Source organism: Procambarus clarkii, chromosome 50 (genome assembly GCF_040958095.1).
Source record: "Procambarus clarkii isolate CNS0578487 chromosome 50, FALCON_Pclarkii_2.0, whole genome shotgun sequence".
Taxonomy (NCBI): Eukaryota; Metazoa; Arthropoda; class Malacostraca; order Decapoda; family Cambaridae; genus Procambarus; species Procambarus clarkii.
Window position 1 is genome coordinate 15,650,505 of NC_091199.1, and position 25,733 is coordinate 15,676,237.

The following is a 25,733-nucleotide window of genomic DNA, read 5'->3' on the forward strand; positions in this document are numbered from 1 at the left end:
TTCACAAACAATGAGGAGCTTTTTTTTTTTTTGCAGGGATATTCCTGCGCGGGCCCTAAGCCTCTGGCTGGCCCACTGCGCGGGCCCTAAGCCTCTGGCTGGCCCACTGCGCGGGCCCTAAGCCTCTGGCTGGCCCACTGCGCGGGCCGTAAGCCTCTGGCTGGCCCACTGCGCGGGCCCTAAGCCTCTGGCTGGCCCACTGCGCGGGCCCTAAGCCTCTGGCTGGCCCACTGCGCGGGCCCTAAGCCTCTGGCTGGCCCATTGCGCGGGCCCTAAGCCTCTGGCTGGCCCACTGCGCGGGCCCTAAGCCTCTGGCTGGCCCACTGCGCGGGCCCTAAGCCTCTGGCTGGCCCACGGCGCGGGCCCTAAGCCTCTGGCTGGCCCACTAAGTGTTGCTTGTTTCTGTTTTACTTGGGCGGAGTATGAGTATTTATGACTCGTATGGTCGCTTTAGTAAGATTTTGCCATATGTGTTTAACAACTTCTGCTCTGTTGAATCTAAGTTGAAATATTAATGGGTTTGTAACTGTGCACTGAATGATGAGCTAATCAGAGACATTACTGTCTCAGACACTAGGTACTCGGTCCACAAGCTTATTGAAGTGCAAACTAACATTAATAACGGTAGTAGGCCCAAGAGAAACAACAAGTGAGAAGGGTTATTCAATAAATTCAATTTTAATAATAAAAGGATAGACTGGGAGAAAATAAACAGGGAACTTACAAACATTCAATGAGAAAATGTTCTAAGAAATAAAAATCCTACACAAGGAATAGAAAAACGGATTTCTTTAAGCATATGAAGTCTGTCTGAAACATGTTCCTTTGAGGAAAGCCAGAAAGAGGTCCAACGTAGAAAGAAAACGCAGGAGACACTACAAAAGAAGGAAGAAATTAACGAAAATGCTTAAGCAGACACGACTTTCCATACAAAGAAGGAATAATTTAAACAGGGAGAGTGAAGAAACCGAACAGAGACTGAAGCATTCATATCAGATTGAAGAAAGGCAACTAGAACAAAAAGCAATTCAAGAAATAAAGAAAAACCCAAATTATTTCTTCACATATGCTAAATCAAAAGCAAAAACCACTGCCAGTATTCGACCTGTTCGAACTAGTGAAGGTTCATACACTGAGGATGACAAAGAAATTAGTGAAATCCTAAAAAAACCAGTATGAGGACATTTTTAGCACTCCGATAAACAGCATGAAAGTGGAAGATTTGGACAACTTGTTATGCATGATATCCAAAACCTGTAAATACAACTGATATCAACACGAGCGTAGCAGATTTTGAAAGAGAAATTGACAATATGCCCATGCACTCAGCCCCGGGTCCAGACTCATGGAATTCAATATTTATAAAGAAATGCAAAGTGCCAGTAGCACAGGCACTCAGTACAGTGTGGAGGAAGATCTTGGACACGGGGGAGATACCAGATGCGCTGAAAGCAGCAGACATAGCCTCTTTACACAAGGGAGGGAGCAAAGCATTGGTAAAGAATTATAAACCCGTTGCACTAACGTCCCACATAATAAAAGTATTTGAGAGTCAGGAGTCAGGTCACTAGATTCATGGAGACCAATGACCTCCACAATCCAGGGCAATATGGTTTCAGAGCGGGAAGATCATGCCTCTCACAGCTACTTGACCACTAAGACAAAATTACTGAGGCATTAGAAGAAAAACAGAATGCAGAGGTTGTATACAGACTTTACAATGGCAGTAAACAAATGTGACCATGGAGTGGTAGCACACAAAATGAGGTCAATGGGTATAACTGGTAAAGTAGGACGCTGGATACTCAATTTCCTGTCGAACAGAACACAAAGGGTAACAGTCAATCAAATTAAATCGAGTCCGAGCGCAGTTAAAAGCTCTGTACCTCAAGGTACAGTCCTTGCACCACTGCTGTTCCTTATTCTCATATCAGATATAGACAAAAATACAAGTCACAGCTTCGTGTCATCCTTTGCAGATGACACAAAAATCAGCATGAAAATTACTTCTGCTGAAGACATTGAAAAACTACAAACAGATATTAATAAAGTTTTCGACTGGGCAGCAGAAAATAACATGATGATTAACAGTGATAAATTCCAGGTACTCTGATACGGCAAAAATGAGGACCTGACACATAATACAGGGTACAAAACACAATCGAATTTGCCCATAGTAGGAAAACAGCATGTCAAGAATTTGGGAATAATGATGTCCCACGACCTAGCGTTTAGGGAGCATAACCAAGCAAATATTGCGTCTGCCAGAAGAATGATAGAATGGATTACGAGAACTTTCAAATCCAGAGATCCCATCACAATGGTTGTACTCTTCAAGTCACTTGTGTTGTCCCGTCTTGAGTACTGCTCAGTACTCACTTCCCCCTTCAGAGCAGGAGAGATTGCTGAAATAGAGGGAATACAAAGAACATATACGGCACGCATAGACGAGATAAAACACCTAAATTATTGGGATCGTCTCAAAGCCCTCCAAATGTACTCACTAGAAAGGAAACGAGAAATATTCCAAATAATATATACATGGAAAATACTGGACGGCCAGTTCCTAAATCTACACAGTAAAATAACAACGTACTGGAGTGAACGATATGGAAGAAAATGCAGAATAGAACAACTGAAGAGCAGAGGTGCCATAGGCACAATAAGTGAACACTGTATAAACATCAGAGGTCCGCGGTTGTTCAACGTCCTACCAACGAGCATAAGAAATATTGTTGGAACAACCGTGGACATCTTCAAGAGGAACCTAGATTGTTTCCTTCAAGGATTTTGATTGTTGCCGCCGAAGGCGGCTAGTTTATTGTGCACCCCATACTCATCTTGTGAGCGGTAGCGCAAAAGCATTACAGAGGGCACAAAAGGTCTTTATCAGACCTCATCTTAGATTATTACATAAACAATTTCATCTATCCTTCACACCTTATAGTTACAATGTCAGCTAGTTACAGAGAAAGTGCTATTACAAGAGCTACATATTTACAGTAAGTCGTCACATTAATGGTAGGTCTTATCGCTAATACATAATAGTTTGACTAATGGGGATATTACAGAGTCATAGGGGAGCTTCTGTTTATTATTAGTCCTCACAATACACTACTTGTTTCCGAGTCTCATATGTCGTTCATCTACTGGAAGCGAAATATGGATACAGTGCAAGGATTTCAGGTAATTTATCCATGGTAATAAGATAGGTTGCCATATCATACAGAGTGAGCTTAGATTTATCTCTAAATGGCTCAATTTTACTACAATCCAAGATAAAGTGTTCGAGTGTGTGTCCCTGTTTTTGTCCACACACTTTACACTTTACTTCATCTACATCCCTATACAAGCCGAACTGCCAGAGATACTTGTAGTCAAGTCTTATACGAGCTGTGACAACATCTGTTAGTCTACTGACTTTGTTACTTGCCCCATACACATGTTTTACTTCACACATTTCATTGTGATGAAGTAAACATGAAACAATGGACCTGCTAGTTAAGGAGTGCCGGACCAACCGGGCTGTGGTGGGTATGTGGGCCTGCGGGCCGCTCCAAGCAACAGCCTAGTGGACCAAACTCTCACACGTCAAGCTTGGCCTCGGGCCAGGCTTGGGGAGTAGAAGAACTCCCAGAACCCCATCAACCATGTAATCAACCAGGTGAGCAGTTACTCAAACTAGCAACAACAGAGGCAGTGTGATGTGTTATACACACTAGCAACAACAGAGGCAGTGTGATGTGTTATACACACTAGCAACAACAGAGGCAGTGTGATGTGTTACACACACTAGCAACAACAGAGGCAGTGTGATGTGTTACTCACACTAGCAACAACAGAGGCAGTGTGATGTGTTATACACACTAGCAAGAACAGAGGCAGTGTGATGTGTTACACACACTAGCAACAACAGAGGCAGTGTGATGTGTTACTCACACTAGCAACAACAGAGGCAGTGTGATGTGTTACTCACACTAGCAACAACAGAGGCAGTGTGATGTGTTATACACACTAGCAACAACAGAGGCAGTGTGATGTGTTACTCACACTAGCAACAACAGAGGCAGTGTGATGTGTTATACACACTAGCAACAACAGAGGCAGTGTGATGTGTTACACACACTAGCAACAACAGAGGCAGTGTGATGTGTTACTCACACTAGCAACAACAGAGGCAGTGTGATGTGTTATACACACTAGCAAGAACAGAGGCAGTGTGATGTGTTACACACACTAGCAACAACAGAGGCAGTGTGATGTGTTACTCACACTAGCAACAACAGAGGCAGTGTGATGTGTTACTCACACTAGCAACAACAGAGGCAGTGTGAGGTGTTATACACACTAGCAAGAACAGAGGCAGTGTGATGTGTTACACACACTAGCAACAACAGAGGCAGTGTGATGTGTTACTCACACTAGCAACAACAGAGGCAGTGTGATGTGTTACTCACACTAGCAACAACAGAGGCAGTGTGATGTGTTATACACACTAGCAACAACAGAGGCAGTGTGAGGTGTTACACACACTAGCAACAACAGAGGCAGTGTGAGGTGTTACACACACTAGCAACAACAGAGGCAGTGTGAGGTGTTACACACACTAGCAACAACAGAGGCAGTGTGAGGTGTTACACACACTAGCAACAACAGAGGCAGTATGAGGTGTTACACACACTAGCAACAACAGAGGCAGTGTGAGGTGTTACACACACTAGCAACAACAGAGGCAGTATGAGGTGTTACACACACTAGCAACAACAGAGGCAGTGTGAGGTGTTACACACACTAGCAACAACAGAGGCAGTGTGAGGTGTTACACACACTAGCAACAACAGAGGCAGTATGAGGTGTTACACACACTAGCAACAACAGAGGCAGTGTGAGGTGTTACACACACTAGCAACAACAGAGGCAGTATGAGGTGTTACACACACTAGCAACAACAGAGGCAGTATGAGGTGTTACACACACTAGCAACAACAGAGGCAGTATGAGGTGTTACTCACACTAGCAACAACAGAGGCAGTATGAGGTGTTACACACACTAGCAACAACAGAGGCAGTATGAGGTGTTACACACACTAGCAACAACAGAGGCAGTGTGATGTGTTACTCACACTAGCAACAACAGAGGCAGTATGAGGTGTTACACACACTAGCAACAACAGAGGCAGTATGAGGTGTTACACACACTAGCAACAACAGAGGCAGTATGAGGTGTTACACACACTAGCAACAACAGAGGCAGTGTGAGGTGTTACTCACACTAGCAACAACAGAGGCAGTATGAGGTGTTACACACACTAGCAACAACAGAGGCAGTGTGAGGTGTTACTCACACTAGCAACAACAGAGGCAGTGTGAGGTGTTACACACACTAGCAACAACAGAGGCAGTATGAGGTGTTACACACACTAGCAACAACAGAGGCAGTGTGAGGTGTTACTCACACTAGCAACAACAGAGGCAGTGTGAGGTGTTACACACACTAGCAACAACAGAGGCAGTGTGAGGTGTTACACACACTAGCAACAACAGAGGCAGTATGAGGTGTTACACACACTAGCAACAACAGAGGCAGTGTGAGGTGTTACTCACACTAGCAACAACAGAGGCAGTGTGAGGTGTTACACACACTAGCAACAACAGAGGCAGTGTGAGGTGTTACACACACTAGCAACAACAGAGGCAGTGTGAGGTGTTACTCACACTAAAAACAGTCTTTCTTTTAAACATATTTCGTTGAAAACGACAGAAAGTTTTAGATATGATTCTGTCACAGATCTTCTCGATATTTCTTATGATTTTCTTCACTGAAGCAGGAAGATAAAAAATTAACTTTTCATAGTTCATTTTTACATATTATTTGGGCCTGACGCCTAGTGATTCGTTTCGTTAGGTCTCACCTCACATTCTCTAAGACAATTTTTTCTGTGTTAGCACCTGATTATATCCTGTAATGGTGAGGTGGGAGGTGACAAGGATGAGTGACATGCATGGGGTATTAATGGGGTTCTATTAACACACAGAGACAGGATCTACAAGAACATAAGCTGCTTATGTTGATGCATCTCATACCCTTATTAATATCCCTTATGTTATGCCATTCATCCACTTGTTTCATCCACTTGTTCTGTACCACCTCACCCAAGGAGAATATCAGTCTTTGCAAAAGCATGGTCAATTAGTCTTTAAGACTGTAAGGAGTGATGTTGCTAAACACATCCCTAGGCGTCAGACCATAATAAAAAGGGTGAAAATGAACTTTGGAAAGTTAATTTTTCAACTTCCCTCAACAGTGAATAAAAACATTAGAAATATTGAGAAGATTCGTGTTAGAATCATTAATATTACCTTTTTGGTTATATTCAACATATTCAATGTTTCAAACTACAAAATGTAGATAAAATAGCTCAGGAATATGTAAGTGTTTTGAATGTCAATATCGATGTTGAGATGGAATAATATAGAGAGCCGTGGGAAGATAAAGGTAATACATGTGTGTGTTGGCAAGTTGTCTGTGAAGGTTGGAGTGCGTGCGTGTGTGTGTGTGTGGCGGAGGAGGAGAAATAACACTGGCGTGTCTTTGCAGATAATGGAAGGAGGCATGATGGGTGTGTGTGCCGTAGCGGGTGTGGGCTGTGAGCAGGCCAGCAGCGCCCTGGCCCCACCCTCCCACACCTGCGTACTCTGCTCTTTCACCTCCAGCTGCAGGACTGAGCTCAGCCACCACATGAAGCAGCACATGGAGCACTCTCTCTTCTTATGTCCGCACTGTGACTATAAGACACCCAGGAGTCATGACTTGAAGAAACATTTACGGGTTCACACCGGGGAGAAGCCTTACTCGTGTTCACTGTGTAGCCACCGCACCAACACCAACAGTAACCTCAAGACGCATTACCGTACGCGTCATGCTGATACCAACCATCGTTTTTGGGACGTGTGAGACCAGGTCACTTGCTAGCATTTATCTCACCACACACACACACACACACACACACACACACACACACACACACACACACACACACACACACGCACACACACACACACACACACACACACACACACACACACACACACACACACACACACACACACACACACACACACACACACACACACCTTGTATACTTGACTTGTATACCATGCAAGGTGATGGAGAAGATCGTGAGAAAAAACCTGGTAACACATCTGGAGAGAAGGGACTTCGTGACAAATCGCCAACATGGGTTCAGGGAGGGTAAATCTTGCCTTACAGGCTTGATAGAATTCTACGATCAGGTGACAAAGATTAAGCAAGAAAGAGAGGGCTGGGCGGACTGCATTTTCTTGGATTGTCGGAAAGCCTTTGACACAGTACCGCATAAGAGGCTGGTACATAAGCTGGAGAGAAAGGCAGGTGTAGCTGGTAAGGTGCTCCAGTGGATAAGGGAGTATCTAAGCAATAGGAAGCAGAGAGTTACGGTGAGGGGTGAGACCTCCGATTGGCGTGAAGTCACCAGTGGAGTCCCACAGGGCTCTGTACTCGGTCCTATCTTGTTTCTGATATATGTAAATGATCTCCCGGAGGGTATCGATTCATTTCTCTCAATGTTTGCGGACGATGCTAAAATTATGAGAAGGATTAAAACAGAAGAGGACTGTTTGAGGGTTCAAGAAGACCTAGACAAGCTGAAGGAATGGTCGAACAAATGGTTGTTAGAGCTTAACCCAACCAAATGTAATGTAATGAAGATAGGTATAGGGAGCAGGAGGCCAGATACAAGGTATCATCTGGGAGAGGAAATTCTTCAGGAGTCAGAGAAGGAAAAAGACTTGGGGGTTGATATCACGCCAGACCTGTCTCCTGCAGCACATATCAAGCGGATAACATCAGCGGCATATGCCAGGCTGGCCAACATACGAACGGCATTCAGAAACTTGTGTAAAGAATCATTCAGAACTTTGTATACCACATATGTCAGGCCAATCCTGGAGTATGCAGCCCCAGCATGGAGTCCATATCTAGTCAAGGATAAGACTAAACTGGAAAAGGTTCAAAGGTTTGCCACCAGACTAGTACCCAAGTTGAGAGGTATGAGCTACGAGGAGAGACTACGGGAATTAAACCTCACTTCGCTGGAAGACAGAAGAGATAGGGGGGACATGATCACCACATTCAAGATTCTGAAGGGAATTGATAGGGTAGATAAAGACAGTCTATTTAACACAAAGGGAACACGCACAAGGGGACACAGGTGGAAACTGAGTGCCCAAATGAGCCACAGAGATATTAGAAAGAACTTTTTTAGTGTCAGAGTGGTTGACAAATGGAATGCATTAGGGGGTGATGTGGTGGAGGCTGACTCCATACACAGTTTCAAATGTAGATATGATAGAGTCCGATAGGCTCAGGAATCTGTACACCTGTTGATTGACGGTTGAGAGGCGGGACCAAAGAGCCAGAGCTCAACTCCCGCAAACACAACTAGGTGAGTAACTAGGTGAGTACACACACACACACACACACACACACACACACGCACACACACACGTTCACTCTGAACGACTCCGACATAAGAGAAATCGGTTTTGAGTCTCCAGTAGGAATGAGCGACCACAGTGTACTGGTGTTGAGTACCTGATTGAAGAAGGGTTATTGAACTCGAGGAGGGATACTGAAAACAAAAGGTTGGCATACCGAAAGGGAAACTATGAGGAGATAAGAAAATTCCTAACAGATATAGCATGGGAAACAGAGCTCAGGGGAAAGACGGCCCAAGACATGATGGACTACATTACACAGAAGTGCAAGGACGCAGCAAACAAGTTTGTCCCAGTCCAAAAGGAAAACAGTGAAATAAAGATGAGAAACCCATGGTTTAATCAGAGATGTAGGCTAGCTAAGCAGCAAAGAAAAAGGGCATGGAGAAACTATCGGAATAACAGGACACTGGAGAGCAGAGAAAGATACCAGAGTGCCAAGAATGAATATGTCAGGATGAGAAGAGAGGCAGAAAGACAATACGAAAATGACATCGCAAGCAAGGCAAAGACTCAGCCTAAATTGCTGCATAGCCACGTCAGGAGAAAAACAACAGTAAAGGAACAGGTTATGAAATTAAGGATAGGGGCAGAAGGATTCACTACAAGCGACAAGGAAGTGTGTGAGGAACTGAATAAGAAATTCCAGGAGGTCTTCACCTTAGAGCAAGGAAAAATTCCAGAGATAAGAGAGGGAATAGATAACCAGGAACCACTGGAAGAGTTTGAGATTACCAGTGGCTAAGTAAGGAAGTGTTTACTAGAGTTGGATGTGACAAAGGCTATAAGCCCAGATGGAATCTCCCCTTGGATACTAAAGGAAGGAGCAGAAGAACTGTGCCTACCACTCTCCATAGTGTATAACAAATCACTGACAACAGGGTAACTGCCAGAAATTTGGAAAGTAGCTAACGTAGTCCCGATATACAAGAAAGGTGATAGACAGGAGGCACTGAACTACAGACCAGTGTCCCTAACCTGCATACCATGCAAGCTGATGGAGAAGATTGTGCGAAGAAAGCTAGTGGAACATCTGGAGCGAAAGAACTTTGTAACACAGCATCAACATGGGTTCAGGGATGGCAGGTCCTGCCTCACAGGGTTACTTGAATTCTACGACCAGGCAACAAAAATCAAGCAAGAAAGAGAAGGGTGGGCAGACTGCATATTTTTGGATTGCCAGAAAGCCTTTGATACAGTACCACACAAGAGGCTAGTAAAAAAGCTGGAGATGAAGGCTGGAGTGAAAGGGAAGGTACTCCGTTGGATACAGGAGTACCTAAGCAACAGGAGACAACGAGTCAGTGTGAGGGGTGAGGTCTCAGATTGGCGAGACGTTACGAGTGAAGTACCGCTGGGGTCAGTCCTTGGACCTATACTGTTTCTGATATATGTAAATGATCTTCCAGAGGGTATAGAATCGTTTCTCTCAATGTTTGCCGATGATGCAAAAATTATGAGGAGGATTGAAACTGAGGACGATAGTAGGAGGCTACAAAATGACCTAGACAGACTGAGTGAATGGTCCAACAATTGGCTGTTGAAGTTCAACCCGAGTAAATGCAAAGTAATGAAACTAGGTGGTGGAAATAGGAGGCCAAACACAGGATACAGAATAGGAGATGAAGTACTTAATGAAACGAACAGAGAGAAAGATCTAGGAGTTGATATCACACCAAACCTGTCTCCTGAAGCCCACATAAAAGAATAACGTCTGCGGCATATGCGAGGCTGGCTAACATCAGAACAGCGTTCAGGAACCTGTGTAAGGAATCATTCAGAATCTTGTACACCACATATGTAAGACCAATCCTGGAGTATGCGGCCCCAGCATGGAGCCCATACCTTGTCAAGCACAAGACGAAGCTGGAAAAAGTCCAAAGGTATGCCACTAGACTAGTCCCAGAACTAAGAGGCATGAGTTACGAGGAAAGGCTGCGGGAAATGCACCTTACGACACTGGAAGACAGAAGAGTAAGGGGAGACATGATCACAACCTACAAAATCCTCAGGATAATCGACCGGGTAAACAAGGATAAACTATTCAACACTGGTGGGACCCGAACAAGGGGACACAGGTGGAAACTGAGTACCCACATGAGCCACAAGGACGTTAGAAGGAACTTTTTCAGTGTCAGAGTAGTTAACGGATGGAATGCATAAGGCAGTGATGTGGTGGAGGCTGACTCCATACACAGTTTCAAATGTAGATATGATAGAGCCCAGTAGTCTCAGGAATCTGTACACCAGTTGATTGACAGTTGAGAGGCGGGACCAAAGAGCCAAAGTTCAACCCCCGCAAGCACAAATAGATGAGTACACACACACCTCCAGACCTCCAGGAGGTCTTCACAATAGAACAAGGAGAGGTCACTGTGCTAGGAGAGGTGGCAGTAAACCTTGGAAGGGTTCGAAATTACAAGAGATGAGGTCAAGAGGCATCTGTTGGAGCTGGACGTGAGAAAGGCTGTTGGCCCGGACGGAATTTCACCATGGGTATTGAAAGAGTGTGCAGGAGCACTTTGCTTGAAAACTCTCCATAGTGTATAGTAGGTCACTGGAAACGGGAGACCTACCAGAAATATGGAAGAAGGCTAACGTAGTCCCAATATACAAAAAGGGTGACAGACAAGAGGCACTGAACTACAGACCAATGTCCTTAACTTGTATACCATGCAAAGTGATGGAGAAAATCGTGAGAAAAAAACCTAGTAGCACATCTGGAGAGAAGGGACTTCATGACAACCCATCAACATGGGTTCAGGGAGGGTTAATCTTGCCTTACAGGCTTGATAGAATTCTACGACCAGGTGACAAAGATTAAGCAAGAAAGAGAAGGATGGGCGGACTGCATTTTTTTGTACTGTCGGAAAGCCTTTGACACAGTACCCCATAAAAGGCTGATGCATAACCTTACCTAAGGGAGTACCTAAGCAATAGGAAGCAGAGAGTTACAGTGAGGGGTGAGACCTCAGATTGGTGTGAAGTCACGAGTAGAGTCCCACAGGGTTCTGTACTCGGTCCTATCCTGATTCTGATATACGTAAATGATCTCCCAGAGGGTATAGACTCATTCCTCTCAATGTTTGCTGACGACGCCAAAATTGTGAGAAGGATTAAGACAGAGGGGGACAGCTTGAGTCTTCAAGAAGACATGGACAAGCTGCAGGAATGGTCGAACAAATGGTTGTTAGAGTTTAACCCAAGCAAATGTAATGTAATGAAGATAAGTGTAGGGAGTAGGAGACCTGATACAAGGTATCATTTGGGAGATGAAATACTTCGAGAGTCAGAGAGATATCAACCTGGGGGTTCATATCACGCCAGATCTGTCCCCTGAAGCTCATATCAAGAGGATAACATCAGCAGCATATGCCAGGTTGGCTAACATAAGAACGGCCTTTAGAAACTTGTGTAAGGAATCTTTCAGAACACTGTATACCACATATGTCAGACCAATCCTGGAGTATGCGGCTCCAGCATGGAGTCCATATCTAGTCAAGCATAAGACTATACTGGAAATGGTTCAAAGGTTTCCCACCAGACTAGTACTCGAACATAGGGGTATGAGCTACGAGGAGAGACTACGGGAATTTAACCTCACTTCGTTGGAAGACAGAAGAGTTAGGGGGGGGGACATGATCACCACATTCAAGATTCTCAAGGGAATTGATAGGGTAGATAAAGACAGGCTATTTTTTTTTAACATAAGGGGCACACGCACTAGGGGACACAGGTGGAAACTGAGTGCCCAAATGAGCCACAGAGATATTAGAAAGAACATTTTTAGTGTCAGAGTGGTTGACAAATGGAATGCATTAGGCAGTGATGTGGTGGAGGTTGACTCGATACACAGTTTCAAGTGTAGATATGATAAAGCCCAATAGGCTCAGGAATCTGTACACCAGTTGATTGACAGTTGAGAGGAGGGACCAAAGAGCCAAAGCTCAACCCCGCAAGCACAAATAGGTGAGTACAAATAGTCTTCAGGAGTCAGAGAAAGAAAAAGACTTGGGAGTTGATATCACGCCAGACCTGTCTCCTGCAGCACATATCAAGAGGATAACATCAGCGGCATATGCCAGGCTGGCCAACATACGAACAGCATTCAGAAATTTGTGTAAAGAATCATTCCAAACTTTGTATACCACATATGTCAGGCCAATCCTGGAGTATGCAGCCCCAGCATGGAGTCCATATCTAGTCAAGGATAAGACTAAACTGGAAAAGGTTCAAAGGTTTGCCACCAGACTAGTACCCGAGCTGAGAGGTATGAGCTACGAGGAGAGACTACGGGAATTAAACCTCATTTCGCTGGAAGACAGAAGAGTTAGGGGGGACATGATCACCACATTCAAGATTCTCAAGGGAATTGATAGGGTAGATAAAGACAGGCTATTTAACACAAGGGACGCACACACTAGGGGACACAGGTGGAAACTGAGTGCCCAAATGAGCCACAGAGATATTAGAAAGAACTTTTTTAGTGTCAGAGTGGTTAACAAATGGAATGGATTAGGAAGTGATGTGGTGGAGGCTGACTCCATACACAGTTTCAAGTGTAGATATGATAGAGCCCAATAGGCTCAGGAACCTGTACACCTGTTGATTAACGGTTGAGAAGTGGGACCAAAGAGCCAGAACTCAACCCCCGCAAGCACAATTAGGTGAGTACACACATACACACAGAAAGAGACCTGGGAGTGGACGTATCACCTAATCTAACTCCTGAGGCACATATAAATAGGATAACGACAGCAGCGTACTCTACACTGGCGAAAATTACAACTTCATTCAGAAACCTAAGTGAGGAGGCTTTTAGGGCGCTTTACACTGCCTACGTGAGACCCGTCTTAGAGTATGCCCACCAATCATGGAGCTCCCACCTGAAAAAACACATAATGAAACTGGAGGTTTGCGATGAGGCTTGTCTTAGAGTTACGAGGGATGGGATATGAAGAACGTCTGAAGGAACTGAACCTTACGACACTAGAGAAAAGAAGGGAGAGAGGAAATATGATAGGGACATATAAAATACTCTGGGGAATTGACAAAGTGGAAAGAGATGAAATGTTCACACGAATTAGTAACAGAACGAGGGGACATGGGTGGAAACTGGAAACTCAGATGAATCACAGAGATGTTAGGAAGTTTTCTTTTAGCGTGAGAGTAGTGGAAAAATGGAATGCACTTGGGGAACAAGTTGTAGAAACAAACTCTATTCATAATTTTAAAATTAGGTATGATAGGGAAATGGGACAGGAGTCATTGCTGTAAACAACCGATGGCTGGAAAGGCGGGATCCAAGAGACAATGCTCGATCCTGCAAGAACAAATATGTAAGTACACACACACACACACACCTGAATTACTCCCAGAACCCCATTCAAGTACAATCCAGGCAGGTTTGGAGTTAGCTGAGAGTTGAGTTACTTAGTGTGTCGTGGGCGAAGGTATCTGACTGCTGATTGGCCAAACTGGGTGTCCAGGTTTGTGGGTCTTGACAGTCTATATGGATATTTAGGTTTGTACTCGCCAGTAGCTGTTGACCAGTAAACTCCAGACATTTTGTCATCAACAGTTTCCACCAAGCTGTTTACCTTTGCCTTCAGTTCAGAAGTAGTGTTCCTAAATGGGTAGTATCAGTAATTAGATTATTATAACACTTGGGTTAAATTAAGGAAAAAAAAGAACAATCGTTCTTCCTCATGGCCAGAAGATCCTATTATTATTATTATTATAGAATGAGCGAACAATTTACTTGCATTCATCAATGCCAACAGCGGTTTCCGCTGACTTAAGGGTCAAATTAAGAACACATATTGAGAAAAAGTCCTACATGGTATTAATAGAACTACAACTTTACGGAAATGTGGAACAAAATTACAAAACTTGCAACGTTTTCAACTGCAGTTAAGTTTTATCATACTCGCACACAATATCCTGATATCCAGGGCATTAGCTGAATGGTCTTGTGTCTCACAAAGTTCATCCTTACTCCCAGACATACAGTAACATTTAAATAATATAAAATTTAACCGAAAATTAAATATTGAAATAGCATGTTCGCCGCCAGAATTAACTATTCAGTTTGTTGTAACCCAATTTGATTTGACAAGAGCATTAGGGAAACCTGGAGAAGCTGTCCCTGGTGAGGATGTTATAACACCTTAAGCTTACTGGTTGATGTCCTCAGCCTCCCTCTGTTTCACCTCTATCAAATGAGGTTTCATAAGGCATCTTCCCATAGAAATGGACGCAGAGTCTCATGGTACCAATTCCTAAACCTAACTCAAAAAATCCAGACGTATTTCTCTCACACTTTGCATGTATAAAGGCTTGGAAAAAATTGTAATATTCTATTATATTGCCTTTATACGATCTGTTGTTGACTATTATGTCTTGCATCTTGCTCATTTTTCTCCTAAACAATTACAAGGCCTCGATGTTGCACAAAATGATGCCATGCGCATCATCCTGGGTTGTCTCAGAACTATGAAAATTGTTAAATTGATCAGATTAAATTGAGATCCATTGTAAACAACTCTGACTGTTCCTTCAGTTCTCCGCAAGAAACTCGTCACAGCATGTGGCTTAGTTGTTGTGCCAATAATCTTATCAAACTGAATGTCTCTTAATTCTGACAAGATTATTAACAATATTCCCCTCGGCAAGATGTGCCGGTCTCTGTACATTTTACACCCAACAGCTTAACACAAACCCGTAACACAAACTATAAGATCCATAGCACTTGAGGCTATTAACAGTCATCTTCAAAATCTCAAACCAACTAAATTTTAAGCTTTCACTGATGGTTCTACGCAACTGGGCACAGGTAAAGCAGGTTGTGCCTGAGCTGGATATAAAGGGAATGAAACGATCATGTCTAGTACACAGAGATTGACCAACTGGGCAAGCACGACACAGACTGAGCTATTGGGTATTTATCTAGCCACTGAGTACCTTAAGCTCAATGGTGGTCGAGTGATATTCTGTGACTCTAAAAGTGCTCTACAGTCCTTAAATAGCCCATCACAATTAATATCTGAAGCAGCTTGTAATATTAAATAGAATATACTTTTTGCCAATGATAATAACTTTTGTATAAAATATGTGTGGATCCCATCATGTTGACGACTGGATAGCATGACTTTGTTGGTCGATTGGCCAATGAGGCTTGCAGGAAAGAAAGCACAGACTATGACTTTGAATCATCTAATGGAATTAATATAAACTAAACACCTTACTTCAGATTCAGAAGAACTAAGAAATGCCCGAAAACCTGAAAGGTGCAGTATTAAAAACTATGACAAATTTTGTAATAAGAGGTACTTGTATGGTCAGTACAGTGGTACTGTACTCACCATAAACAGCACAGTGGTACTGTGCTGTGTATGGTCAGCACAGTACCACTGTGCTGTGTAATGTCAGCACAGTGGTACTGTGCTGTGTATGGCCAGCACAGTACCACTGTGCTGTGTAATGTCAGCACAGTGGTACTGTGCTGTGTATGGCCAGCACAGTACCACTGTGCTGTGTAATGTCAGCACAGTGGTACTGTGCTGTATATGGTCAACACAGTACCACTGTGCTGTGTATGGTCAACACAGTACCACTGTGCTGTGTATGGTCAACACAGTACCACTGTGCTGTGTATGGTCAACACAGTACCACTGTGCTGTGTATGGTCAACACAGTACCACTGTGCTGTATATGGTCAACACAGTACCACACAATATTGTGTCTGAGAATTAGCTTTGTGCTATGGGCACATCCGGCAAGATAGTGAGGCTGAGCCACTGCCAGAATATTCATATTGTAAACTTTGTTACAAACCTTTAAGGCATTCACTTCAATACAACTTTATTGAACGTGAAACAGTAAAATATTTTAGACCTGCTAGCTATTGTACAATCAACTATGTAACTATTTTATTGAATTTGGTGCATTGGAAGACATCCTAACCCTGGAAACACAAACCGAAACTGTCTCCATTTTCCGCTTGTTACAACTTGTAATAAAGTTGTTACATCTTGGCTTAACGTGTTTACGACGTATTAGAACGTTGTTACAACTTGCTATATTGGTTGTTATAACTGGTTAGGAGGTGTTAAAACTTGTTCGAACGTTGTACCAACGTCGTAGTTTCGGTGTGTGTTTGGTGGGTAACAATTTATTCAGAATTGTTTGTCTATATTAGACAATGAAGACCACTTTTAAACTGCATTTGTAATGAATCCTTCCCACCTTGTATTGTGCATTTCAAATTGATAAACTGAAGCATGTATATGTTTCAGTTTCAGATTGTAACCTCAGGAATCATATGTGTGCTTCAGTCAACACTTTAGACGAATTGTGTTGTGTATGATGGTCTGTCCTGCGTGGCAGTGAACACCAGCATCATAATCACTGTATTAAGACCTAATTACAGTGAGATAAGACTACGCTTTGATTGTTTCAAGCGCGGGTTGGACGTGTAAATGAGTGGGATTGGGTGGTTATAAATAGGAGCTGCCTCGCATGGCCCAATAGGCCTTTCTGCAGTTACCTTTATTCTTATGTTCTAATTGAATTACTCAGATTAGGCAAAATTGTATATTAATTTTGTCAATAAAGATGTTAATAATAATAAATAAATAGTTTTTTTATTATTATTAGTTTAAGAACGTTTGCTCCATGAGGAATCTTGTCAGAAATAAAACCCTCGTGGCTCGTGGCGGGAGCAGCAGCGGGCCGACGCCGCAAGAACTCCATGATGAAGACATTCAACATTTAACCAACCTCACCAGGGAGCCGGTCGGCCGAGCGGACAGCACGCTGGACTTGTGATCCTGTGGTCCCGGGTTCGATCCCGGGCGCCGGCGAGAAACAATGGGCAAAGTTTCTTTCATCCTATGCCCCTGTTACCTAGCAGTAAAATAGGTACCTGGGTGTTAGTCAGCTGTCACGGGCTGCTTCCTGGGGGTGGAGGCCTGGTCGAGGACCGGGCCGCGGGGACACTAAAGCCCCGAAATCATCCCAAGATAACCTCACTAACAATGGTTATATAAACATTCATTCGGTCTTAAGTAACAATAATTGGTCCTGTGTTCAGGAGCAATATTAACAGCGGCGCCGCACAACGCTTACACTTAGTGTTCTGACTTGACCGTGACACCCGTCACCACCTGGTGACCACCACCTGCGTCACCACCTGGTGACCACCACCTGCGTCACCACCTGGTGACCACCACCTGGTCACAACCACCTGCGTCACCACCTGGTGACAAGCAGATGCAACATCTAAGAAACGTTACAAATAAGAGCGGAACAATAAATCCAACGTTGTTAGGAAACACTGTTAGCCAAATGTAGATGATTCTCTTCTTAAAAGATTCCCACATTTTACTCCCGTAAAATAACGTAAGTTTAGGGGTTGACAAATGGTAATGTTCTTGTTGGAGAAACTGTTCACTTGAGACAGTTAAGTGCCGGCTATGTCTGGGTACAAGTGCCGGCTATGTCTGGGGTACAAGTGCCGGCTATGTCTGGGGTACAAGTGCCGGCTGTGTCTGGGTAAACAGGATGACCAACCCAGCGGGTTTTCTTCCTATTAGCGTAGTGTCACGTCCCCCTTGTACAGACACTGCCTAAGGAACCTCGATGCCAACACTAAAGACCCCAAACCTAGTGTGGGTTCCCAGGACACAGTAGAGTAGAGGACCCTCATGTCCTCCTCCTCCTCCCGGCCTCCTGTAGAGCCTCTTGACCTCAACAGAGCCCGGTCTGGTAGTGAGACATCAACAGCTAAATAGGGTGCTGGGATCTCCACCCGTGACAATTACAGTTCCTCCACGCTCAGTCGGAGGTGCAAATGACCTGCCACCAAAACAGTGGGGAGGCAAGGTCCCCCCTAGAGACTCTTTAACAAGAAACTGTCACTCTGCAATGGGAGTTACGTTGGCATGGGGGTCTCGAACTATGATCAGACATTTCATGATAGACAGTCCGCTGGAGCTTCTGGACTTGCTCCAGAACTATACCTAGTCAATTACTTCTCCCATGAGTTACTTCCCCGCTCCTGTGCCAGGGAAGTCCACTACGGGCTCACCATAGCCCGTGCTACCTGGAACCTTTTGTTCCCAGTAGCTGAACCTAAAAACAACAACAACCTCTCCCACAATGTGTCCCAACAATTGTAATGTAAACTTCTGCTCAATGTAAGTCAAGCCAGCGGATGGGCAAAGAAAATTTTGGTTCATGAAAAACATTGAAATAAATGTCACACAAATATCGAAGACAAATAAAATGAAAAGTTAGGAGCCTCAGATGATGACTTTACTCTAGAAAGATGAAGAAGGTAAACACACACACACTACCCTGGCGAGCCTTGTCTGGCACCCATGACTCCCACAACACCTGGTGACTACTTGTGACCTTCTCTTGTGCTTACAGGTGGCGGGATGGACCCCGGGAGTACCAGATGACGGCCTGGTGCCCAGTCCTCTCTCCCTACTGTACTACAGGTAGGTCACCTCACTGTCACTACTGTACTACAGGTATGTCACCATGCTCACTATTGCTACTGTACTGTCAGTTTGACATTTTCTCAAACGCGCTTTGTGAGCCTGGCCAGTGTTGTTGCAGCCTTCCCGATACACCTGTTGAGCTCAGTGTCCTGGGAAGATGGCTCTGTGCAGTTAGGCACTGGTAGAACAGGTTGTGCATGTGCAGTGTACAAAGGGAATGAAATGATCATGTCTAGTACACAGAGATTGAACAACTGGGCAAGCACGACACAGACCAAGCTATTGGGTATTTATCTAGCCACTGAATACCTTAAGCTCAATGGTGGTGGAGTTATTTTCTGTGACTCTAAAAGTGCTCTACAGTCCTTAAATAACCCATCACAATGTATGTCTGAAGTTGCTTGTAATATTAAATAGAATGTAATTTTTGCCAATGATAATAACTCTTGTATAAAATTTGTGTGGATCCCATCCCATGTTGGAGTTGGAAAACATGACTTTGTAGATCAATTGGCCAATGAGGCTTGCAGGAAAGAAAACATTGATTATGACTTTGGACTATCTAATGCAGTTATTAGAAACATACAAATTAAAGAAATTAATTCAGATTTAGAAGAACTAAGAAATGGCCAGAGACCTGAAAGCTGCAGTATTAAAAGTTATGACAAGTTTTGTAATAATAGGTATTTGTATGGTCAGCACAGTAACCGAACCAGGCAATGTGATGTAGTCATTGTGCGAATTCGCCTTGGCTATAGACACATCTGGCAGGTTAGTGAGGCTGAGCCACTACCAGAACACTCAGATTGTAAACTCTGTGATAAACCTTTAATGCATTCACTTGAACACTATATTGATGAATGTGAAACCGTAAAGGACTTTAGACCTCCTGGCCTCTTGTACCACCAACTGTGTAACTATTTTATTGACTCAGGTGTTCTGGACGACATCCTAACAATTTATCCAAAATTTGCTTGTCCATTTTAAAGAATGAAGAACAATTTTTATTTATATTACTTCTAAGCTGCATCACTTATGAACCCATCCCTGCCCTTGTGTGGCAGTGCACAGTAGAAAGTTGTTTTCACATATCCATACATTAAAACATTGATTGTAACCATGATATATATATGTGCTTCAGCCTACAGTTTAGACCTATTGTCTTATGTATGACCCTCTGTCCTGCGTGACAGTGAATACCAGCATTATCCTCACTTTAATAAGACTATCAAAATCCTCAGATTAGGCAAAATTGTAATTAATTTTGTCAATAAAGATGTTAATAATAATAAAGTGTCCAGGGAAAGGGTGTCTGAGATTGTGGAGGCCAGGTACACAAACTCGTGAACTACCTCCAGCATATAGTCTGCGATGTTTATACAGGGTAGCTCATTGACGTCTTGTCCCATCACCTGTGACTTCTTCAGGCTGATTGTCCGGCCGAATGCGGAAAAGGCTGCGGCAAAGCGGTTGAGTAACTGCTGCAGGCCTTCTGCTGTGTGTGGTGATCGCTGCGTCAAGTGTTAGCCAAGTGGGCTAGTTGAGCGCTGTGGACTTCACTCCTGGAGGTACTAGGCAGTGGGGCTAGGTGAGCGCTGTAGACTTCACTATTGGAAGGTGCTAGCCAGTGGGGCTAGGTGAGCACTTTGGACATTGCCAGATGAGCGTACTAGCGAGTGCGCTAAGGAGGAGGAGCATTTGAAGACGGCTCCATAACGGCAGCTAGCGTAAGGGCTAGTGGTGCCTTGAAGACCTCGTCAGAGGCATATAGTGTCTGTCCTCCGTGAAGCTGGCTAGCGTGAGGGCTAGTGACACCGCTCTGGATGATTTCACATAGAGACTTGTAAATATTAATGGTGAAGGGTAATAATAACGGGTTATTTTAACTACTATTATTTTTATTTACCTTAAACATTACACTATATTTCCACCAAGGTTAGGGTCCTCTGAACTTGAGTAGGATCATAGAGGTTAAAAAGAACCCGGTTACGAAGGGTTTGTCCTGACCAAAGTGAACATCAAGACCACGGGCAATGATCTAACTGATGTGCTTGTCCATAGCGGGACTACATTGCATGCCCTGGTTAATATAAGCACCGATGCTCTTAGGAAGTTCGAGAAACCGAAGCGAATTGCCAACACTTTTCTGACTCGTGGTACCGCTGGTGGCTGTATGCAGATTGCTTTTCCGGTGCCGGTCTGAGGCCACTCTACACATACCCTTTTGAAGCGTAAGGGGCAAACAATCCTGGCTTCTCTCTATTCATAGCTAGAGACTGAGTGTCTACTGGTGGTGTCACAACTGAGTGTCTACTGGTGGTGTCACACAACTCACCAGCATGACCTCCCTACGCCGGTCGTTACCTGTCCTTTGACACTTGGCAGCTATGCGCCTTCTCTGTCCACAGGTCCAACACAATATGTCCCTCCTAAGACTACTTCGTTTTGGACTACTTGGACTACTCCGTCTTAGACTACCTGAGGGTGTTTTCAAGGCACTACTTGGGACGGTTGTCTCCTCTTCTGGTTTATGCTTCAAAAATAGTTTTGGGTAGCTCTTCGGAACATACCTGGTAGAGGGCCTCTGGGTTAGGACATATTCTGCCATAGTGGCCTCAGCACCCAAGGTTTCTACCTGCTGCTCTTCCAAGCATGTCTTCATATCACCTCACAAACATTCTTTGAAGTTTTCCAAAAAAACGAGTTGCTCAAGTTGTTCTTTGGTCTCCACCTTCCAAGAAGCGCACCATTCGTAAAACAGCCGCTCCTTAATGCACTCAAACTCTGTCAAGGTGTGCTCAGACGTCTTCTTGAGGTTACGAAACTTCTGCCTGTATGCTTCAAGCACAAACTGGTAAGCCATCAATACCACCTTCTTGACTGTTGTAATCGCCTGACTCACTCACCGATAATGTTGAGTATGCAGTTTGGGCTTTTCCAGTTAACACCAACAGAATCATTATTGCCCAATTGTCTCTTGGCCAATCCAATGATGCATGTTCCGCACCGGGCCATAATCACTGATGTCCCTTCTACCACTTAATCTCACCACTTACAATTCGTGTTGCCTTTCTCTCTCCTTTTCCGCTATTTCCAAACGTTTTATTTCCAGTTCTTTCTCCCTTTCTTGTCTTTCTTCTTGTTCTAGCTTTTTCTACTTTATTTCACGATTTATCTCTAACTCGCACATTTTCACTGTTAAGAGGCTCACATAAAGTTCATCTTGGACACACTCACCATCACTTCCCTGGTCTTCCTTTTCAGTGGAAGCCATAACACTTTCTCCTTTACTCTGCACTTCACTTTCCGTTTTATCGGCAGGTTTTAAATGCTTATGTACCATGGAGAGGATCTCAACACGTGAATCATGCTCACTCACCTTAATTCCCAAATAAGCACTTATTAATACCAACTCGGGTTTTCCAAGATGTTTCAACTTGGAAAGGCAGTCCTCCTGGTCCAGGAACTCCTTAACATCATCCAAGGTATCAATGGTCTGCCTCTCAGCCATTGTTTACTTTTGTAATATGAGCACAATCACTTAACACTACTTTGTTTCCCAACACCAATCACTAATCACCCAGTTCCTAGTCACTGTACTTAAATCTTATACAGCATAAGTGGACATTTATCCACAGGGATTGCACTTATTACTTTAAATATTTACTCGCTAATTACCTTAAACAAAATCGTTACACCCACCAAGACCAATGGACACTCAGAACAAGAGGTAAGGATCCCGCTGGGGATGTCATTAATGTTACAAACCCTTCGTAACCGGGTTCTTTTTAACCTCTATGATCCTACTCAAGTTCAGAGGACCCTAACCTTGGTGGAAATATAGTGTAATGTTTAAGGTAAATAAAAATAATAGTAGTTAAAATAACCCGTTATTATTACCCTTCACCATTAATATTTACAAGTCTCTATGTGAAATCATCCAGAGCGGTGTCACTAGCCCTCACGCTAGCCAGCTTCACGGAGGACAGACACTATATGCCTCTGACGAGGTCTTCAAGGCATCACTAGCCCTTACGCTAGCTGCCGTTATGGAGCCGTCTTCAAATGCTCCTCCTCCTTAGCGCACTCGCTAGTACGCTCATCCGGCAATGTCCAAAGTGCTCACCTAGCCCCACTGACTAGCACCTTCCAATAGTGAAGTCTACAGCGCTCACCTAGCACCACTGGATAGCACCTTCCAAGAGTGAAGTCCACAGTCCTCAACCACAGCGCTCACCTAGCCCCATTGCCTAATACCTTCAGGAGTGAAGTCCACAGCGCCCAATCACAGCGCTCACCTAGCTCCACTAGGGATAGGTGAGAGACTACATAACAGGCACCATGACGATGGGAGGACCTCGAGTAGTAGTAGCAGTGTTATATAACCCTCCACCAAATGACAGAAGACCTAGGGAAGAATATGACAGAAACAACTTGGCAGTTAACAATATAATTAAGAGGGCAGCCTCTGCTGCCGGTAGAATTCGATCCCATCTGCTCATCATGGGTGACTTCAGTCACAGAAGGATAGACTGGGAGAACAAGGATCCTCATGGAGGAGAGGAAACATGGCGAGCTAAACTACAGGAGGTGGCAACAAGAAACTGCTTAAGCCAGCATGTCAGAGAACCCACAAGGGTGAGGTGAAACGATGAACCAGCGAGAATCGACCTAGTATTCACTCTGAATGACTCCGACATAAGGGAAATTGACTTCGAGACCCCAGTAGGAATGAGCGATCACAGTGTTCCGACATTGAGTATCTGGTCGAAGAAGGGCTAAAGCACTCTAGAAAGGGAACTGAAAGCAAAAGGCTAGCATTCCGTAAGGGAAACTATGAGGAGTTGAGAAAATTCCTAATGAATATAACATGGGAACTGAGCTAAGGGAACAGACGGCCCAAGACATGATGGAATACATCACCCAGAAATGTAAGGACGCAGCAGAAAAGTTTATCCCGGCCCAAAAGGTAAAAAATGAAATGCAGATGAGAAACCCATGGTTTAATCAGAGATGTAAGCTAGCTAAGCAAGTAAGTAAAAGAGCATGGAGAAACTATAGCAATAACAGGACACCTGAGAGCAGAGAAGGATACCAGAGAGCCAGGAATGAATACGTCAGGGTGAGAAGAGAGGTAGAAGGGCAATACGAAAATGACATAGCAAGCAAAGCTAAGACTCGACCCAAATTGCTACACAGCCACATCAGGAGAAAGACAACAGTGAAGGAACAGGTAATGAAACTGAGGATAGGGGCAGACAAATTCACTGCAAATGACAAAGAAGTGTGTGAGGAACTAAGGAGGAAATTCCAGGAAGTCTTCACACTGTAGCAAGGAGAAGTTCCAGAGATAAGGGAAGGAATAGTAAACCTGGCACCACTAGAGGAATTTGAGATTACCAGTGGGGATGTAAGGAAGCTTTTGCTAGAGTTGGATGTGACAAAGGCTATAGGCCCGGATGGAATATCGCCATGGATTCTAAAGGAAGAAGCAGAAGCTTTGTGCCGGCCACTCTCCATGGTGTATAACAAATCACTGGTAACAGGTGAACTGCCAAAAATTTGCAAGACGGCGAACGTAGTCTCAATATACAAGAAGGGGGATAGACCGGAGGCACTGAACTACAGGCCAGTATCCCTAACTTCCATACCATGCAAGTTAATGGAAAAAATTGTGCGAAAAAAGCTAGTGGAACATCTGGAGCGAAGGAAGTTTATGACACAACACCAACATGGTTTCAGGGATGGCAAGTCATGCTTCACAGGATTAATTGAATTCTACGATCAGGCAACAAGCATCAGACAAGAAAGAGAGGGGTGAGCAGACTGCATATTTTTGGATTGCCAGAAAGCTTTTGACACATTTCCACACCAGAGACTAGTGCAAAAGCTAGAGATGCAGGCAGGAGTGAAAGGGAAGGTTCTCCATTGGATAAGGGAGTACTTGAGTAATTGAAGGCAGAGAGTCATTGTGAGGGGTGAGGCCTCAGATTGGTGAGACGTCACCAGTGGAGTCCCGCAGGGGTCAGTCCTTGGACCCATACTGTTTCTTATATATGTAAATGATCTTCCAGATGGTATAGAATCATTCCTCTCATTGTTTGCTGATGATGCAAAAATTATGAGGAAGATTAAGACAGTGGAAGATAATATGAGGCTACAAGATGACCTAGACAGACTGAATGAATGGTCCAACAAATGGCTATTAAGGTTCAACCCGAGTAAATGTAAGGTAATGAAACTAGGCAGTGGAAACAGGAGGCCAGGCACAGGATACCGAATGGGGGAGAAAGTCCTTCATGAAACGGACAAAGAGAAAGATTTAGGAGTTGATATCACACCAAACCTGTCTCCTGAAGCCCACATCAAAAGAATAACATCTGCTGCGTTTGCGAGGCTGGCTAACATCAGCACAGCCTTCAGGAACCTGTGTAAGGAATCATTCAGAACCTTATATAGGACATATGTAAGACCAATCCTGGAGTATGCGGCCCCAGCATGGAGCCCGTACCTTGTCAAGCACAAGGTGAAGCTAGAAAAAGTTCAGAAATATGCCACTAGGCTAGTCCCAGAACTAAGAGGCATGAGTTACGAGGAAAGGCTGCGGGAAATGCACCTCACGACACTGGACGACAGAAGAGTAAGGGGAGACATGATCACCACCTACAAAATTATCAGAGGAATTGACCG

At 44.0% G+C, this 25,733-nt stretch overlaps 1 protein-coding gene across 1 annotated transcript in view; it reads left to right on the top strand.

Moving 5' to 3' along the window:
* The window catches only part of LOC123772612 (protein bric-a-brac 2), a 309,393-nt gene that overhangs the window by 280,137 nt on the left and 3,523 nt on the right, over nt 1-25,733 (top strand). The window contains exon 5 of the mRNA XM_069303590.1: nt 18,970-19,040. Coding sequence (XP_069159691.1) covers nt 18,970-19,040 — 71 coding nt within the window. The remainder of the gene's footprint in view (nt 1-18,969; nt 19,041-25,733) is intronic.